This window comes from Carcharhinus amblyrhynchos, chromosome 17 (genome assembly GCF_965287045.1).
Source record: "Carcharhinus amblyrhynchos chromosome 17, sCarAmb.v2.hapA, whole genome shotgun sequence".
Taxonomy (NCBI): Eukaryota; Metazoa; Chordata; class Chondrichthyes; order Carcharhiniformes; family Carcharhinidae; genus Carcharhinus; species Carcharhinus amblyrhynchos.
Window position 1 is genome coordinate 42,719,039 of NC_137340.1, and position 18,023 is coordinate 42,737,061.

Consider the following 18,023-nt stretch of genomic DNA (forward strand, 5'->3'; position numbering starts at 1 on the left):
CTGGGAGAGCGCGTTGGAGGGAGGGTCTGTTGAGGAGCAGTGGAGGATCTTTAAGGAGATCTTTCTTGGTGCTCAACGGAAATTTATTCCGATGGTCAAAAAGGATAGTAGGAGGATAGGTAATAAGCCATGGATAACGAAGGAGGTGAAGGAAAGTGTTAAACTAAAAGCGGAGGAATTTAGAGTAGCTAAGAGTAGTGGGCGAGAAGAGGATTGGGAGAGGTTTAAATGTCAACAAAGATTGACAAAGAAGTTGATAAGGAAAGGTAGGAGAAACTATGAAGCTGGGCTAGCGCTTAATATAAAAAAGGATAGCAAGAGTTTTTATAAATATATAAAAAGGAAGAGGCTGGCTAGGGTGAATGTTGGTCCTTTAGAGGGTGAGAAAGGGGACCTAGTGGTAGGGGATGGGGATATGGCTAAGGTATTGAATAACTTTTTTGTTTCTGTCTTCACGGAGGAGGACGTGAATAATTTGCCGGGTGTTAGCGATAGAAAGGTGGTAGGACTGGAGGGCCTTAATGACATTACTGTTACTAGAAAGGCGGTGCTCAACAGACTGGAGGGGCTGATTGTGGACAAGTCCCCAGGACCGGATGGAATGCATCCGAGGGTTCTGAAAGAAATGGCGGAGGTGATAGTGGATGCCTTGGTGGTTATTTTCCAAACGTCGCTGGATTCCGGGGAAGTGCCGGATGATTGGAAAACGGCTAATGTTACGCCGTTGTTTAAGAAGGGTGCCAGGCAAAAGGCGGGGAATTATAGGCCGGTTAGTTTAACGTCTGTGGTAGGTAAAATGTTAGAATCTGTCATTAAGGAGGAAATTGCAAGGCATCTTGAAGGGAATTGCTTGATAGAGCAGACGCAGCACGGTTTAATTAAAGGGAAGTCGTGTCTGACAAATTTACTGGAGTTCTATGAGGATGTGTCTAGGGCGGTGGATAGAGGAGAGCCGGTGGATGTGGTCTTTCTAGATTTTCAGAAGGCGTTTGACAAAGTACCTCACAAGAGGTTATTGCAGAAGGTCGAGGGACATGGAGTTGGGGGTAGGGTGTTAGCGTGGATAGAGGATTGGTTGTCAAATAGGAGGCAGAGAGTGGGGGTCAACGGGTGCTATTCGGATTGGTGGATGGTGACTAGTGGAGTGCCCCAGGGGTCGGTGCTGGGGCCTCAGCTTTTTACCATTTATATAGATGATCTGGAGGAGGGAACCGAGTGTAGAGTGTCGAAATTTGCTGATGACACCAAGATTGGGGGAACGGCAAATTGTGCGGAGGGTGTGGAGAGTCTGCAGAAGGATCTAGATAGGCTGGGCGAATGGGCCAGGAAATGGCAAATGGAATTTAATGTTGGCAAGTGTGAGGTGGTCCACTTTGGTAGGAAAAATGGTAGGAAGGACTATTACTTACGAGGCGAAAAACTGCAGCAGGCGACGGTGCAGAGGGACCTCGGGGTCCTTGTGCATGAGTCGCAAAAACCCAGCTTGCAGGTGCAGCAGGTGGTCAGGAAGGCTAATGGGATGCTGGCCTTCATAGCGAGGGGGATTGAATATAAAAGTAGGGAGGTCTTACTGCAGCTGTATAGGGCATTGGTGAGGCCGCAACTGGAGTACTGTGTGCATTTTTGGGCGCCGCACCTGCACAAAGATATTTTGGCCTTGGAGGGAGTGCAGAGGAGGTTTACTAGGCTGATACCGGAGTTGAAGGGGTTGAGCTATGAGGAGAGGCTGAATAAACTGGGCTTGTACTCGTTAGAGTTTAGAAGAATGAGAGGAGATCTCATTGAGACGTATAAGATGATGAATGGGATGGATAGGATAGAGGTGGAAAGACTCTTCCCGCTCAAAAAAGACAATAGGACTAGGGGGCACAGCCTCAAGATAAAAGGGGGGCAGTTTAGAACGGAGTTGAGGAGGAACTTCTTCACTCAAAGGGTGGTGAATCTCTGGAATTCCCGTTGAAGTGGTGGAGGCTGCCTCGCTAAATATTTTTAAGACGCAGGTTGATGGGTTTTTGATAGGAGAGGGGATTAAGGGTTATGGGGAGAGGGCGGGGAAGTGGAACTGAGCAGCGACAGATCAGCCATGATCTTATTGAATGGCAGGGCAGGCTCGAAGGGCTGGATGGCCTACTCCTGCTCCTATTTCTTATGTTCTTATGTTCTTATTCTTTCGACTCCAACTCAGTAAATTAAACATCACTAAGAAAAAATACCAAATCAAAAGCGTTATGTGCTGTGAACCCAAGACCAACGAGAACTAGACTGATTCTTTCACAACACATAAGAACATAAGAAATAGGAACACGAGTAGGCCATCTAGCCCTTCGAGCCTGCCCCGCCATTCAATATGATCATGGCTGATCTGTCGTGGCTCAGTTCCACTTTCCCGCCCTCTCCCCATAACCCTTAATCCCCTCTCTTATCAAAAACCCATCAACCCGCATCTTAAAAATATTTAGCGAGGCAGCCTCCACCACTTCAACGGGCAGAGAATTCCAGAGATTCACCACCCTTTGAGTGGTGAAGTTCCTCCTCAACTCCGTTCTAAACCGCACCCCCTTTATCTTGAGGCTGTGCCCCCTAGTCCTACTGTCCTTTCTGAGAGGGAAGAGTCTCTCCACCTCTATCCTATCCATCCCATTCATCATCTTATACGTCTCAATGAGATCTCCCCTCATTCTTCTAAACTCTAATGAGTACAAACCTAGTTTATTCAGCCTCTCCTCATAGCTCAACCTCCTCAACTCCGGCATCAGCCTAGTAAAACCTCCTCTGCACTCCCTCCAAGGCCAAAATATCCTTGCGTAAGTGCGGCGACCAAAACTGCACACAGTACTCCAGCTGCAGCCTCACCAGTGCCCTATACAGCTGCAGTAAGACCTCCCTACTTTTATATTCAATCCCCTTCGCTATGAAGGCCAGCATCCCATTAGCCTTCCTGACCACCTGCTGCAACTGCAGGCTGGGTTTTTGCGACTCATGCACAAGGACCCCGAGGTCCCTCTGCACCATCGCCTGCTGCAGTTTTTCGCCACGTAAGTAATAGTCCTTCCTACCATTATTCCTACCAAAGTGGACCACCTCGCACTTGCCAACATTTCATACTGAATCCCTGCAGTTAAAATGATAGAGCAATGGCTTGCATCATCCACACTCAGCTGCACTGAAACTTAAATCCCATGAAGTAAAATCTAATGCATTACTCATTGCTCTTCTATGACCTTTTTAAACCAAACGGCAATTTTTTTCTGACTATATAACATTTTCAATATCAGCACAGAATCAGTAGCATTTACCTTTAAAAACCTTCCTCAGATAAGACCAAAACCAAGCACAACATTCCAGGTGTGGCCTCATCAAGCTCTGTATAATTGCAGCAAGACATCCTTGCCCTTGCACTCAAATCCTCTCGCTATGAAAGCCAACATAGCATTTGCCTTTTTTACTGCCTGCTTTTCTGCCTGAGATCAGTTTTTTTTTGAGGGGGGGGGGGGGCAGTCAGTAATGTTGAGGGGTTGGAGTAATGCCCATGGGGACCAGGGGGAGGCATGAGATGGTCTGGGAGGGATGTTACAGGGGAGCCATGTTCTTTCCTTTCCCCCATGGTAGTTGGAAGCACCGATCACAGCTGCAGGATTTTGGGTGCATTAAGCCCCACCCACAGGCTTCTGCAGCACAATTCAGAATCACTGATATATTTGCAGGCAGAGTGTGTACGGGGATGCCTGAGAATGGGTCTAAAAGTCGGATCTGAAACACTCCCAGTTTCAAGTCTGCCCATTCACTTCGAATCAAAATGGTAAAATAGGGCCCAAAGTTGCCACTGTACTTCAATGGATATAGTGAATGTTGAAAGTAGGCAGCTTTGTCCTGGATGATGTTAAGCTTCTTGAATGATGTTGGAGCTATACTCACCCCCCTCCCCGCAAGCAAGTGAAGAATACTCCATTACACTCCTGACTTCTGCCTTGATGGTTATGGATAGCCTTTGGGGAGTCAGAAGGCGAGTTACTGTCTGTAGAATTTTCAGCCTCTTACCTGTTCTTGTAGCCAAAGTATTTATATTGTAAGTCCAGTTCAGTTTCTGTTCAATGCTAGTCCCCAATATATTGCTGGCAGAGTTTTAGTAATGGTAATGCCATTCAATGTCATGGGGAGATGATTAAATTATCGGTTGCTGGAAATTATTATTGCCTGGCACTTGTGTAGCACAAATATTCATTACCACTTACTAAGCCATGGCTAAATGTTGTCCAGGCTTTGCTGTATATGGACACAGATTGCTTATGCATTTGAGGAGTCACGATTAGTGCTGCCCACTGTGCAATCATCAGCAAACATCCTCACTTCTGACCTTAAGATGGAAGAGAGCTCACTGATGAAACATTTGAAGATGGTTGTGTCTAGGAAAGCTATGTTGACAAACTCCTGCAGCAATGATACTGGACTAAGATGGTTGATCTCAATCAACCACAATGCCCATGTTCACTGTGACTGAAACCAGTGCAGTTTTCTGTCCACTTCAATTTTGCTAAGACTCCTTTGTACCACATATAGTCAAATGTTGTCTCACCTCACCTATTGAGTTCAGTTCTTTTGTCCACGTTTGTACTAAACTGTAATGAGGTTAGCAGTTGAGAGGCCTTGGCTTTTTGTGTTTTAGTTTTCCTTTTCAAATCCATGCCCACCATTTACAGAAAGAGAGAGAGTCCAACTAATTGAAATACCCTTCAACGAGCCAATAGATCAAATGGTCTTCTTTGCTGCCTGATTACATAACATTAAGAATGATGAACAGCCCAGGATAGCATCAAGAAACAGCAAACAGCTCTGCTGACAGACAAACACTTGGAACTTTTGTCACAAAATGAGGCAAAAAGCAGAGTCAGCATTCTTACCAGTTTCCTTCATGAGGTTGATACTCTCCTCTTTACGTTCATCATATACTCTGGTGCCAGCAACTTCACGCAAAAGTTTCAGTCGCTGAGAATCTGGAGCTGTTGCCATTTGATTAATCTAATCCAAACACAATTTAAAAAGCAAATAAGGTACTTAGATGTTGCATTAACTCAAAGACAGTCCAAAAACAAAAATAAATATTTGCATAAGTGGTACAAATTATATAAAATCACAATCCCTTGAATAAACATTTACTGACGTCAAACCTTCAAAATCCATTTTCAAATGAATATTTGAAAAAGTAAAAGTAGAAAAAGTAAAGTTTATTTATTAGTCACAAGTAAGGTGTGCATTAACACTGCAATGAAGTTGTTGTGAAATTCCCCTGGTTGCCGCACTCAGGCACCTGTTCAGGGCAATGCACCTAACCAGCATGTATTTTGGGCTGTAGGAGGAAACCGGAGCAGTCACTGGGAGAATGTGCAAACACCACACAGTGATCCAAGCCAGGAATCGAACCCGGTGCTAACCACTGTGCTACCATGCCATCCATAACTGTTCTAGAAATTCAGAAACTGCAAGAATTTTAGAAGTTTACATAACTGGATCCTATTTTGCAGAGGATTAATGCCGAATATAGTATGGCAATTTATTCCACCCAGTAAATTAGCTTTTAAGTGACACAGCAGAGCATTGAAAAACAAGCTCTCCAGATGAAGATATTTCATCACAAGCTGGAGAAATGTAAAGATTGGGGGCGGATGCAGCAGATCAAGAAGGACGCAAAATGGGCAATTGACATGGAAGGGACATGTAGCAATACTATTTATCGAAGCCTATTTTTCAAATTAATGAAAGCTTTGCCAAGTGCTTTTTCATGACATTATTCCTTCAAATATAATTGTATCATATGATCAGCAAGTATATGTTCTTTAAAGGTAAATTAAATAAGCTATAAATGTCCACATTCATTATATTATGTTTGTACTTTTTAATTAGGATTTGCAAATACACACATTGTACTTTCCTCATGAAGATACTGCAATAATGCACATGGAAATAAAGTGATGCAGTTTTTAGCCCTAAAGGGAGTGATTCATATTGAATGAATCATAGTGAACAAGACAAAGTAAATATGATTCATACAATGGCAATGTCAGCACAAGTAGCATCTTAACAAGGCAAGTGGAATAAATAATTGATGTGCAATGTACAACTGAAGCTGGTCCGGATAACTATCCTAGAATTACAGACAAAAAATTAATTTCTTCCCCACCCCCCACCCACAGTTTACTACATTAGCAATGTACAAAAATATTTTACATAACATTTCCCTCAAAATAGTTAATACTACATCTGTTGGTGGATATTCATGAGTTGGAAAGGGTATAGCAGTTGGCAGAGCAACAAATACTCTTACTGAGCTACTGAACAGCTAATGTAGAGCTTTGCAACCCACATTCTGCATCTAGCCCGAATAACAATCTAATATAGGTAACTGCAGGTAAAGTATTTAATCTTTTTTTAATTGTTCACTCTACCTGTCCCCGCTCCCCCCACTCCTTCCCACATTTCAATTTTACTTCCACATTGCACACAAAATACTTTCCTGCATGCAGAAATCACATGAGGTTTTGTAAATCAGCATTCTACATATGTAGAATATAGAAAAGCACAGCAAAGGGACAGGTTCTTTGGCCCATAATGTGCCAAACATGATACGAAGTTAAACTAACCCTTTCTGCCTGCCCTTGGTCCATGTCTCTCTATTCTTTACATATTTATGTGCTTATCTAAAAGCCCCTTAATCACCCCTATTGTATCTGCCTGCATGACCACCCCTGACTGCACAGTTCAGACACCTACCACTCTCTGTGTAAAAGATTTGCCCCCACATCTCAGAATCACAGAACACTACAGTGCAGAAGAGGCCCTTCAGCCCATTAAGTCTGCACCGACTAATGGAAGGCCCAAACCTGCCCCCAATCCTACCTGCCACACTTGACCTAAAGCCTTGAATGTTATAGCATGCAAAGTACATACCCAAGTACTTTTTAAAAAGGATGCGAGGCATCCTGCCTCCACCACCCTCCCAAGCAGTGCATCCCAGACCATCACCACCCTCTGTATAACAAAGTTTTTCCTCAAATCCCCCCTAAAACTCCCACCTTTCACTATTAACTTGTGTCCCCACGTAACTGACCCTTCAACTAAGGGGAACACCTGCTCCCTATCCACCCTAACCATGCTCCTCATAATTTTGAGCACCTCAATCAGGTCACCCCTCGGTCCTCTCTGCTCCAGAGAAAACAACCCAAACCTATTTCAATGTCCCTTTATAACTTAAATGTTCCATCCAAGGCAATACCGTAGTGAATCTTCTCTGCATTTCTTCCAGTGTGATCACATCCTTCCTATAATGTGGCAACGAGAACTGCACACAGTACTTCAGCTGTATTCTCAAAGTGCTATACAACTTCATCAATGACCTCTCTGCTTTTGTAATCTATACCCCAATTGATAAAGGTGATTGATAAATGTCCTTTGAACTTTTCCTCTCTGACCTTAAGTATGCCCCCTAGTATTAAACATTTCTATACTGGGAAAAGGATTCTGGCTGTCAACCCTATTTATGCCTCTTATAATTTTATAAACTTCTATCAGGTATCCCCTCAGTCTCTGCTGCTGCAGAAAAAACAACCTTAGTTTGTCCAGCCTCATCTTATAGCTCATTTCCTCTCATCCAGTCAGCTTCCTGGTAAACTAAGTCATATGGACTCAGTCAACTCTGTTTCTCTCTCCACAAATGCTGCCAGATCTGCCAAGCCTTTCCAACACTTCCTGCCTTTATTTCAATTTTCCAGCATCCACAGTATTTTGCTTTTATTTTTACTAAATTTGTTTGCAAATGTTACAAGAGAAGTGTATGGAGCTTCAGCATATGATCAGCATTTGGTGGAAGATCATCACCTGATCTTTCTTTTGAATCGACGAACTCTGTATTGCCAAACAATGTCTTATCATGAGCTGTTACTATTTTAATACATTGTGATGACAGTATAATAAAGTTTAAGATAAATTCCTCACTCAATGAGGGGCATAGCTGCATTTAAGGGGAAATTAGGCAAAGTACATGAAGGAGATAAGAACAAGGAAATGTTAGTAGGTTTAAAGTTAGGAGAGCGTTCATGTGAGATCTACACACCATGAACTGTTGGGCTGAATGGCCTGCTTATGCAAAATTGGAAGGCTTCTACTGTGCCATACACACCTTTTGATGGTATATAAATGCAGATCAATTACAATACATAACCACTTTTGATAACTGTTCTGAAATCAATAATGTTAGGTTTAAAGGTCTGATTTAGAATGCCTGGAAAATGCACCAAAATCCAAACTTTCCCACAACCAGGCAGTACCCCCAGTACACAGCCAGTGCAACTTGTGCACTTTCATCCCTAGTCACAATTTTTTTCAAAACAGCCACTATTGTATATTTACATTCTCAGCATAACTATTTGTTTTCACATCATTACAAACAGAATCCCATCTGTGAAATGGCATCAACACGCTGGTGAAAATTCCATTTTTTTTTAGGCTGGCATTCATAAGCTGATAGTCTCATATTTTGTTTTAATTAGAAATTATATGGAACAACCTAGCAGATGAAATGGTAAAAAGTTAACACACTGGAATTATTCACGAGAAGCAGGGGTAGGAGTTGGCCACCAGGCCCTTCAAGCCAGCCCTGCCATTCAATATGATCATGACTGATCTACATCAACCTCAACTCCTTTTGTGTGCCACTTCCCCTTGGCCCTCTATTCCCCGATCTATCAAATATTTATTCATCTCCACTTTGAATATTTCTAATGATCCAGTCTCCACCATCCTTCAGGGCAGAGAATTCCAGGGATTCATCACCCTCTGCGAGAAATTTCTATGCACCTGTTTTAAATGACCGACCTTTTATCTTCTTGCTATTTTGTTTGAGACTTTCCCACTAGTGAAAACATCTCACCATCTATCCTGTCAAGCCTCCTCAGGGTCTTAGATGTTTGAATAAGATCACTACACACTGTTCTAAACTTAAAGGAATACAGACCAAGACTATTTAGTCTCTCTTGATAGAACAACCCTCTCAACTCCGGAATTAGCCTGGTGAATCTTGTTTAGAATGCGTCCAACATTACTATATCCTTTTTCAAGAGAGAACAAAACTCTACACAGGTTTACAGGTTCCCCTCTTTCCAGTGTCCCTGTTACATTTTCAAAGAATTCAATCAGATTTGTGGAACATGATTTAACTTTCTTAAAATCATGTTGACTTGGTTTGATTTCCTAAATGATTAACTATTCCGCTTTGATTAAGGACTCAAGTGTTTTGCCAGTAGTAGATGTTAAACTAACTGGCTTATAGTTCCCTGCCTTCTGCCTTTCTCCCTTGTTAAACAAAACACAACAACATTCCAAAATGAGATATAGTTAATATACCAAGCAGTGACTCTCAAACATTAATGCAAAACCCACTATGATGCACAAAATCTGCCTTTGTGTTTTGTAGTATGTGGTGGGATACAGATAACCAAGGTTTGATAACCACTGCATGAGAAAGATGAGCTTCAATGAGTGCTACGGCCTTTGTTCATCAATTAGCTCATCAATTTGGTCCATTAGTACTTACATTTTATAGCACCAGTACAAGAATTATCGACAGCACAGGCACAACAGGTTAAATGGCTTCTTTCTGGCCTGTAACCAATCTGTGGAACTGTTACCAGTTGTCACAACCTTCTGCTACTTGAATCATAGCTGACATTAATTTCTCAACTTTATCTAATGGCAGCAAGCCGCACAATGCTCACAGATGTCTCAAACAGTTCATAATGGCTTCGAGGTGAGCGAATGAGTTGTCATCAAAACAAGCTAGAAAACATGTTTGCTTAGTTGCGACTGTGATGCAGTGAAAAAATATTAAAAATCAACACCCCCAAATATCTTTCAACATCATCACTGCTATATGAATAGTAATTCGAATTAAGAGCAGACTTTAAAACAATGTTTCACCATAGAACTAAAAATCCAGTCAAGTACCAGTTGCATTTCTGGATTCAATTACCTTTCCTTGCTTGACAATGTAGTAAGGATTGCTTCTGGAAAACCCGGCACTTTCCAAAAGATTCATGACATCATTTTTCCTATTGAACAAAAATAGGATTGCAGTATGACATAAATGAGAACCCACAGAAGCAAGGTATACAAGAATACTCCTGTTTACCACTCAAAAGACACTAACTGCAATTCTCACATTTGCACTTACCATACACACGAGATACATTTTTATTTAGCAATTTAATAAATCCTTACAATTGCAACACAAGGATATTTGGCACTCATTTCAACAGCTTTCAGTCTTTTTTTAAAATTGCCTTTTGTGGGCCTCCCATGAATGCTACATTTCAGTCCTTGAATCAGAGGGGAAGAAGGCAGATAACTCATTATGACCACTGGTGGCTTCCCTCTTATTTCCTCCTGAAAATATCTATCCATCACTTTGTACTCCTGTTGCCAGCCACAGGTTAATATGAAATCATATCCCCCAGGTATAACTTGTTAGGACATAACTGATTGTAATAACATGGACAATAAATGTACCATTAACAACACCCAACATCCAGAGCTTTTGTGTGATAAGGCTACCAATAATCTACCATATTTGGATTCGTACCCAAATTTCCATTCAGATTTACAAGGTCAACATTTACCGTCCATCTCTAGACTCCATGTAAGGGAAGTGGTGGGTTGCCTTCTTGATCCACTGAAAGCTAGGTTACTTGACAGAGAAGTTAAGAGTCAACCACATTGCTGTGGAACTGCAGTTACATATAGGACAGATAACACAGAAAATTTTCTTCCTTAAAGGACTTAATCAACTAGTCAGCTTCCCCCCCTCCCAACCAAAACAATCCAACAGCGTCACTGTCATTTTAACTGATATCCATTTATTTTAAACTGAAATCAAATTATGACCAACCATGGTGGGACCAAACCCAGATTCTCTGGGCTTATTCTAAACCTGTGAATTACCAATCCAGAATCACAACCCATATGCTATCGTATCTTGCATCTATTGTGTACACAGTAGAATTTTGTGAAACATGGTAAAAACTAATGAAGCACTTGACAGTCCAAGTAAATCAAGAAACTTACGTCACCATTTTCTTGTCTAAAAAATATTGATCCTTCTTTGCTCCAATGACACGACGGAGAGAAACCTCTTCTTTATCAATCTACAGAATGAAAAGGAATCATATAACAGCTGTAAATCATTACATTCAAGCACATTGTTGTACATCCCAAATACACAAAGTTGATAGAATGCAACTCAATTGAGCCAATGATTAGAATTTTTTTTTAATTCATCCACGACATGCGACCACCACCATCACAAGGTATTTGCTGTCCATCCTTAACTGCTCTGATGCAGTTCACAGCTCTAGATATAACCATACTGTTGTTAGGAAAAGAACTTAACTTTTGACCTAGCAGGTGTTCATACTCCTTCGCATTTGCTTCTATTCTCCTCCTAGGTGGTATATCGTGTGGAAATATTGCCATTGTGCATCAGTACTGGAGGAAGCTAATAATATTTAAGGTCACGGATAGGGTGCCGATGACACAAACTGCTTTATCCTGGATAGTGTCAACCTTCTTGAGTGTTGTTGGAACTGCACTAATCTAGGCGAGTAGAGGCAGTATTCCATCAGACACTTAATTTGTGCCTTGTGGACAGGCTTCAAGTCAGGAGTGAAATTCCCAGTCTCTGACCTGCTCTTGTAGCCACAGTGTCCATATGGCTCGTTCAATAAATTTCTGGTCAATGGAAATGTTGGAGTGAAATCAAAGTTGAAGGACACAAAATGGTTACCTGCACAAAATGGACTCTGGGAAAAGACATTAAGAAGCAATGACTTTGGGCACAGACAGTACGCAAAGAATTAAAACTTGTAGTGTTTAAATTACTGCAGGAAACAGGTCAGACCTTGAGGCACCTTAAACTTGAGATAAAAGCAGACCCAAAACAATCAGTTTGATAAATAGATCAGCCACTGATGGGGGGACATAAATGCATAAATGAATATAACAAGATCAGCCACTGATAGGAACATATGTATCTACTCTATGTACAATGATGTGATAACTGTCAACATCTGTACTTGTCTACTCAACGTGTAATGATGTGCTAATGGCTAATGTCCGTATTGTCTATCTAACAATGTATAAAAGGTTTGTGTAGTTGACAAGGTGACTGCCTGTACTGCAGAGTGCCAGCGCTTCTCCCAAAGCTTTGTCCAAATAAAACTGTTTGTTGAATCTCCAAGTCTGACTCTGAAGTGGTGACTTTCCCACAACAGAAACGTTGCAGAATGTTGATGGCAGGGTAATTAGTGATGGTAATGCCACTGAATATCAAGGGAAGATGGTTAAATGATGAATTTTTGTCAATGGGCCATGAGATGCTCTCCTGTCCTCCTCACTGGGTTGACAATTGTATGGCAAAAATGTTACTTGCCATTTATCAGTCTATGCCTGGATATTGTCTGGGTCTTTTTGCACGCAGACACAGGTGGCTTCAACATGATCACGAATGGCACTGAACATTGTGCAAATATCAGCAAACATACCCATTTCTGACCACATAATGGAGGGACAGTCATCGAAGAGGCCGTTAAAGATAGTTGTGATGAGGAAACAACCCCCAACGAATGCCTGCGAAAATAATCTAGGGCTCAGATGACAAGCTTCCAACAACCACGCCATGTGTTAGCTATAACTAACCAGGAGAATTTTCCCAGATTCCCACCAACTTCAATCTCGCCAGGGCTCCTTGATGCAACAGTAGGTGGAATTGGTGTCAAGGACAGTCTATCACACAATATCCCTCTAATTCAGTTCTTTTGTCCATGTTTGCTCCAAGGATACAATGAGGTCCAGAGCCAAATAGCCCTGACAGAACCTAAATTGAATATCAGTGAGCAGGTCATCGTCGAGTAAATGTCACTATACGGCCAACACCTTCCATCTCTTGGCTGCTGTGAAAAGACTGATGGGAAGATAATTGTTCAGACAGCATATGACCTGCCTTCTTGTGGGAAACACATACCTGAGCCATTTTCCACATTAATCGGGTAGAACTCAGTGCTTTATTTGGACAGGTAAACTTGGCTTGGGGCAGATCTTTATCTGGAGTAAGTTTTAAGTACTGCAGCTGAGATATTGTATGGTTCAATAACCCTTGCTGTATCCAGTGAATTCAGATGTTTCTTGACAGCACCATGGAGCAACAGAATTGGCTGAAGACTGGAAACCTCAGGATCAATGATCAATTAAAGATCGATGATCAATTCAATTGTTTTAGCTGAAGATGGTTGCAAATATTTCAGCCTTGTCTTTTGAACTGACATACTGGACTCCCCTCTCATTGAGGAAGGGCATGTTTGTGGAATTTATTGCTCCTCCTTGTCCACCATTGTGGCAGGACTGCAGAGCTTTGATCTGACCCACTGGTTGTGGGATCACTATTGCTCCGCATAGTGCTTTTACTTTTTAAGCACGCACACAACTTCTGCATTCTAGCTCCACCAGGTTTACATTTTAAGGTGCACCTGAGGTTGCTCCTGGCATGCTCTCCTGTAACTCCTCATTGAGCCAGCACTGATCCAGGGCAGCACAGCGGTTAGTACTGCTGTCTCACAGCGCCAGGGATGCATGTTTAATTCCAGCCTCGGATCACTGTCTGTGTGGAGTTTGCACGTTCTCCCCGTGTCTGTCGGTGCTTCGGTTTCCTCCCACAGTCCAAAGATGTGCGGGTTAGGTTGATTGGCCATGCTAAATTGACCACAGTGTCAGAGGATTAGCAAGGTAAGTATGTGGGGCTACGGGAATAGGGCCTGGGTGGGATTATGGTTGGTGCAGATTGATGGGCTGAATGGCCTCCTTCTGCACTGTAGGGATTCTATGATTTCATGATTTGACTGCAATGGCAGAGGGAACAATGGGCCAGGCCAGGAGGTTACAGATTCTAGGTTACAAGGGAATACAATTCTGCTGTTGCCGATGGCCCTCATGGATGTCTCATTTTCAGTTACACCATCTGTTTTGAATCTAACCCATTTAGCACAATGGTGGTACGACACAATAAAATTGATTGTACCTTCAAGTGAAGACCAATTTGGCATTGATGAAGTCGATGAATGTGCAGTGATTGCTAACAATACTATCACAACACTGCTTCTGCAACAGATAGATTGATGGAGGGGGTGGGGGTTGGGGGGTGGGGGTAGAGAGAGAGAGGGTGTGTGTGTGTGCCATGTAGGTTTCTCCCTCTTATTCTCACACCACTGGCAGAGATGTCCTTTAAGATTCAATCTGCAGTGGTGCTATTGAGTCAGTCATTCTTGGCAATTGACACTAAGTCCCCAACCAGAGTACATTCTGTGCCTCTGCTACCCTAATTTTCTCCAAGCAATGTTCAATACGCAATGATTCATCTGCTAAGGGAGGGCAGTAGTGGCATTCAGCAGAAGGTTTTACTTGATGCCACAAGATTTCATGGGATGCAGTCACGTTAAGCATTCTCAGGGTTACTCCCTCCCAACTGTATGCCATTGTGCCAATACCTCTGGGTGGCTCTACCCAGGGATGAAGATGGAGAAGTCTGCACTAAGTATGACTATGTCAGGATGCTGTTTTACTTATCTATGGGACAGCTCTCTCAATTTTTAACAAGTTCCCAACTTCCCAAGGAGTGCCTTTGTCATTTCTTCTATCTAGGTTGATGCAGGATAGTCCAACCAGATTTTGTGTTATTTGACTTTTCTGGCTTGCTAGGTGATTTTAAGAGGACAGTTAAGCCACATTGTTGTGGGTCTGGAATCCCACAAAGGCCAGACAAGGACAGCAAATTGCCTTTCCTTAAGGATAGCAGATGGGCTTCTACAACAATCCACTATTTTAAGGTCACCATTACAGATCTATTAATTAACTGGACAGCTACTGAGGGGAGGGCCCCAATGCTCTTTCAGAGAGTCATGCAAACTATGGACCAAATGGCCTCTTTTTGTAATATAGGGATTCTCTTATCAGGTAACTTACACCCTAAAGTTAATGTAAAATATATATATTTTTCAACTCAATACTTACAGGTAACCTATTGTCTGAATTGTCAAATATGATTTCAACGAATGCAGAAATAACACGAGGTCCAGTTCCTTCCTGCAAACAGCAATCAAAATTCAAAGTTAACATTTGGAAATCAAGGTTAAATGCTGTGAACTCAACTGTTTCAAAATTACATGGTCAATTGATGGTAAATATTCATCATGGAGTTCGGTTACGAGTGGTGTGCCTCAGGGATCTGTTTTGGGGCCACTGCTGTTTGTAATTTTTATTAATGATCTGGATGAGGGTATAGTTGGGTGGATTAGTAAATTTGCTGATGACACCAAAGTCGGAGGGGTGGTAGATAGTGAGGAAGGGTGTCATAGTTTGCAGGAAGACTTAGACAGGTTGCAGAGCTGGGCCGAGAGGTGGCGGATGGAGTTTAATACGGAGAAGTGTGAGGTAATTCACTTTGGTAGGAATAACAGATGTGTCGAGTATAGGGCTAATGGGAGGACTTTGAATAGTGTGGATGAGCAGAGGGATCTAGGTGTATGTGTACATAGATCCCTGAAAGTTGGGAATCAAGTAGATAAGGTTGTTAAGAAGGCATACGGTGTCTTGGCGTTTATTGGTAGGGGGATTGAATTTAGGAGTCGCAGCGTTATGTTGCAACTGTACACAACTCTGGTGCGGCCGCACTTGGAGTACTGTGTGCAGTTCTGGTCCCCACATTACAGGAAGGGTGTGGAGGCTTTGGAGAGGGTGCAGAGGAGGTTTACCAGGATGTTGCCTGGTATGGAGGGGAGGTCCTATGAGGAGAGGCTGAGGCATTTGGGGTTGTTTTCGCTGGAAAGAAGGGATCTTATTGAAACATATAAGATGATTAGAGGTTTAGATAGGGTGGATAGTGATAGCCTTTTTCCTCTGATGGAGAAATCTAGCACGAGGGGGCATGGCTTTAAATTAAGGGGGGGGGGGGGGGGGTAGTTATAGGACGGATGTCAGGGGTAGGTTCTTTACCCAGAGGGTGGTGAGGGATTGGAATGCCCGGCCTGCTGCAGTTGTAAATGCGCCTAGTTTGGGGGCGTTTAAGAGATCCGTGGATAGGTTTATGGACGAAAAGGGATTGGTTTAGGTTAGTGGGTCATTGTTTTGTAACTGGTCGGCGCAACATCGTGGGCCGAAGGGCCTGTTCTACGCTGTAATGTTCTATGTTCTAAACCACATAGGGTTCAATGTTACACACAGCTTATATTTATGTGGCACATCTAACATAATAAATGTGTTTCATAGTGCCAAAATAAAACAAAATATTACACAGCCATATATAGAGATATTAAAGGATGATCAAAAGCTTGGTTAAAGAGATAGGTTTTAAGAAGCATATAAAAGGAAGAAAGCAAGGTGAAGCAGAGGGAGGGAATTGAAGTGCTTAGGGCCCAGGCAGCTGAAGCCACCAATGATGAAGTAAATTAAAATTGGGAATATTCAAGAGCCAGATTTAGAACAGTACAGATATAAGACCAAAAGATATAGGAGTAGAATTAGGCCATTGAGCCCATCAAATCTCTGTCATGGCTGATATGTTTCTCAACTTCATTCTCCTGTCATTTTCCCCATAACCTTACCAATCAAGAATATATTTATTTCTTCTAAAGTATACCCAATGATTTGGTCTCCACAGCCTTTTGTGGCAATTCCACAGATTCACCACTTTCTGGCTGAAAAAATTCCTTCTCATCTCAGTTCTAAAGGGTTGTCCATTTATTCTGAGGCCATGCCCTCAGATCCTATATTCTCTCCTACTAATGGAAACATCCTCTCCACGTCCACTCAATCCAGGCATTTCAGTATTCTAAGTTTCAGTAAGATCCTCCCCTCATCCTTCTAAACTCCATCAAGTACAGATCCAGAATTCTCAAGTGCTCCTCATACATCAAGCCTTTCACTCCCAGAATCATTCTGATGAACCTCTTCTGGATCCTCTCCCAGGTCAGCACATCCTTCCTTGGATGCACGGCCCAAAATTGCTCACAATATTCCAAACGTGGTCTGACCAGAGGCTTATAAAGCCTCAGCAGTACATCCCTCCTTTTGTATTCTATTTATCTTGAAATGAATGCTATCATTGCATTTGCCTTCCTAACTACCAACTCAACCTGCAAGTTACATTAAGGAGATTCCTAAACTAGGCCGCCCAAGTCCCTTTGCACTCCTGATTTCTGAATCGTCTCCCCATTTAGAAAATAGTTTATGCTTCTATTCTTCCTACCAAAGTGCTAAACCTCACACTTTAGCGCGTTGTATTTCATCTGCCACTCCTTTGCCCTCTCCTAATCCATTCAAGCCTCTCTGGAGCCTCCCCAAAAATACCTGTCCCTTACCCATCCTTGTATCATCTGCAAACTTAGCCACAATGCCCTCAGTTCCTTCATCTAGATCACTGATGTATAAAGTGAAAAGCTGTGGTCCCAACACTGACCCCTGCAGAACTCCACTAGTCACCACTACCATCCTGAAAACGACCCCTTTATCCCCACTTTCTGCCTTCTGCCAATCAGCCAATCTTCTTTCCATGCTAGTACCTTGCCCCTAACACCAAGGGCACTTATCTTATTTGGCAGCCACTTTGTCAAAGGTCTTCTGGAAATCCAAGTAGATAACGTCCACTGGCTGTTTGTCTAACCTACTTGTTACCCGCTCAAAGAATTCTAGCATGACCTCGCCTTGACAAAACCATGCTGACTTCACCCTATTTTACCATGCACTTGCAAGTACTCCAAAATCTCATTCTTAATAACAGTCTCCAAAATCTTACCAAAGTCAGGCAAGCCAGCCTGTATTTTCCCATCTTTTGCCTCCCTGTTCAACCTTATGAAGAAAGATTGAACAGGTTGAGCTTATATCTATGGGAGTTTAGCAAACTGGGGGGATGATCTGTTGAAACATGTAAATTCCTA

The 18,023-nt window shown here is 42.4% G+C and overlaps 1 protein-coding gene across 1 annotated transcript in view; it reads right to left on the reverse strand.

Annotated features, from left to right (window-relative positions):
* smc3 (structural maintenance of chromosomes 3) overlaps nt 1–18,023 on the reverse strand; it is a 94,238-nt gene that overhangs the window by 59,043 nt on the left and 17,172 nt on the right. Inside the window, exons 5-8 of the mRNA XM_080205863.1 lie at nt 15,103–15,174; nt 11,110–11,189; nt 10,019–10,097; nt 4,899–5,016 (exon numbers count right to left, since the gene is read on the reverse strand). Of these exons, the coding sequence (XP_080061989.1) occupies nt 4,899–5,016; nt 10,019–10,097; nt 11,110–11,189; nt 15,103–15,174 (349 nt within the window). The remainder of the gene's footprint in view (nt 1–4,898; nt 5,017–10,018; nt 10,098–11,109; nt 11,190–15,102; nt 15,175–18,023) is intronic.